Genomic DNA, 2,649 nt, shown 5'->3' with positions numbered 1-2,649 from the left:
CCCCAAAAAAAAAAAACCAATAAAAAGTTTTAAAAAAAAAAAAAAAAAAAAAAAAAAAGGCAATTCAAATTTAAAACTACTTAAATTTCATATGCGTGTATTTAAGAAGAAAGTAAAAAATGTAAAACTAACAAACCAAACAGACCATGTTTTTTATTTTGGTTTTGTCTGATAAAAACGGAAGAGACATTTTATTCTGAGAGAAATCACCTGTTTCTATCTAGAAATGTTACCCCCAAAGATGGCTATTCCTAAAATGTCATCTTAATTTCTAATCCACCAACAATATATTAACTACTCTATTTTGAATCTACTGATAACTTCGGCCTCTATATTATTTACATTAGTGAAGCTTCATTATTTACTGCCTTGCCTTCAAATATATTATTCAATGTCATTTACCCAAAAACGGTAATCCCTAGCTCTAGCACTTAGGGATTCAGTAAACAGATCCATGTTTATCTTATCAATATCCTTCACAGCTTTATGTTTCATTATCTGCATTTTCATTCTTTATCAGCCTGAAGATCTATTTATAATTATTGTAGTTTTGTCCTCAGAGGAAGGTGATTCCATTTCCTTGATTCATGTTAGCTGCCTGTCTCTAGATCAGCAGTTCCTTTGTGTTGACCCATGGCTACAATGGGTCATAAATTATGGAAAACAAATAACCTCTTACCCATAGACAGTAAGATACTGCAGTATGCTTTAGGTAATACAGTACAGTCATACAAGCCAAATAACTGACATGTACTACAAGCACACAATGTTACTTTCAAATAACACTGGTTTATAGTAATAGAGACTTATCAAAGGATTAGGAACCTTTTTGGTCTACTAAAAATGGAACTGATTCATACTTTAAACAAGAGTCCTATAGTATTACTTATGAGAATGTAATAGAAATAAAAAGCTTGTATTTTGGTACTATCAGCAACCAATGCCTACTCTCACATGAATTTTGTTTTATTTCTTACTATTTGTGTATTTAATGTATAAAGAGTCCGTAAGTTCTGCCAAAGACTGTCAAGGATCACAGAAGAAATTTACATGTCTCAAGTCCAGGTCTTCTGGTTTATTATCATTGGCAAACAGATGTTGTAATAGACCAGAGAAAACATGGCTTGGCATGTTTTAGTTTAATTACTGATTATCAAGTAATGTGACATTTGAATAGTCATTATTCATTCATCTTGCTTCCTGTTAAAAGAAATCCTTACAAGAAAATTGAAGATTGGACAAGAAAAAGAAGCACTCAGGGTGGTAAATTATGAGAAATTATTTTCTTCTCTATGCTATAAGATATTTCCCTACCATGATATATATACATGTATACATAAATATATATGATGAAATTATATTAAGAAATCAACTCTGTAGGAAAGAACACAAAAATGTAATACAATATTTACACAGTTTTTCTCAAAATGCAAAAAGCAAGGTTTTACTAATTGCAGAATACTACAAAATAAAAAACATTACAAGTTTTCAGAGCCGAACAGACACAATAAAATCATAAAATTTGTTGAATACATTATAACTTTAAAATTCTAATGAAACTTAATACTAAAAAGAATTCTCAGAATACAAAGTATATTTTAAACAAAACCGGTTACATATGTTCCAGGAAATCACGACTTCCTAATAAAAGTTTGGGTTAAACTATAAAGTAAGTTTATAAAACCATCCAGAAATCCAAAACATGGCTCAGAAATAAAAGTTAGGAGATTCTTTAGGAGATTTTTCCTTGATGTTCAATTTTTATTCTAGAACAAATCAGTCTATTTCTAGAGTAATCAATTTAAGAAAAATGACAAAGAGCAATTTAATTAACAGGTAATTAGTTTTTAGACCAAGGCAGCGCCAGCCAAGAGATTTACAGGAGTGCTGGGTGCTTTTCCATTTTTCACTAATATCGACTACATTTTCTAATATGTAAAAAAATCCCCTAAATATGTTCTATCACATCAAATTTTACAAAATACCTGTGGAAGGTAGTGTAGTATATTAATGAGCTAAAATACCTATGAACTAAAAAAAAGAAAAACTTGTTCAACTTAATTGCCATTTTAAAATGTTCTAAAATACCGACAGAGCTTCTACTACAAATTTACTTTGTGGTATTAAAATCTACATGGTAACTGGCAGCAGTTGAAATATTATGCTATATCGGCACTTGATTTCTCTGTGTAAATGAAAGAAAACACAAGTTTTCCATGGGAAGAAAAATAATACATTTTAGGTGCCAACCAACACGACTTTAGTTAGCTGTAAAAGCGGATTAATTCATTTTTGTAGTTAAACAGAAAGAGGATTTTCACACAGAAGATGGAGTCCGAGCCCGATGTGATCTGAAGCAGTACTAATCTGCACAGAGAAAGCAGTCAGGGACGCGAAAGAACCGTTTAAAAAGGTTGCATTTTCCCCTTATTAACCACCCTGCAAAACCAAACAACACACTGCAGTATTTAAAGGACAACCAAGAACCTGTTTAAACTAGCGATCCGCCCAGCCACATGCAAAACATACCAACACAGGATAGATAGCAAGGGGATGGTATTACCTCTTTTATGTAATTCCCTCAAGGGAATACTGTCTCCTCCCCCGTCATAAGGCAAATAGGGATCGGAAGATGAATCCATGATTAGA

At 31.8% G+C, this 2,649-nt stretch overlaps 1 protein-coding gene across 6 annotated transcripts in view; it reads right to left on the bottom strand.

Annotated features, from left to right (window-relative positions):
- Positions 1-2,649, bottom strand: part of CLCN3 (Cl-/H+ antiporter 3) — a 106,853-nt gene that overhangs the window by 57,721 nt on the left and 46,483 nt on the right. For 2 of the 6 annotated variants that reach the window (XM_006141317.3, XM_006141319.3), the window contains exon 2: positions 2,564-2,649. The exons of the other annotated variants lie outside the window; for them this stretch is intronic. In XM_006141317.3, coding sequence (XP_006141379.1) covers positions 2,564-2,642 — 79 coding nt within the window. In that variant the 5' untranslated portion in view covers positions 2,643-2,649. The remainder of the gene's footprint in view (positions 1-2,563) is intronic. 6 annotated transcript variants of the gene reach the window in all.

The sequence above is a fragment of the Tupaia chinensis genome, unplaced genomic scaffold (genome assembly GCF_000334495.1).
Source record: "Tupaia chinensis unplaced genomic scaffold, TupChi_1.0 Scaffold000051_1, whole genome shotgun sequence".
NCBI lineage: Eukaryota > Metazoa > Chordata > Mammalia > Scandentia > Tupaiidae > Tupaia > Tupaia belangeri.
The sequence above is the reverse complement of the archived record's forward strand: the minus strand, read 5'-3'. Positions and strand labels throughout refer to the sequence as shown.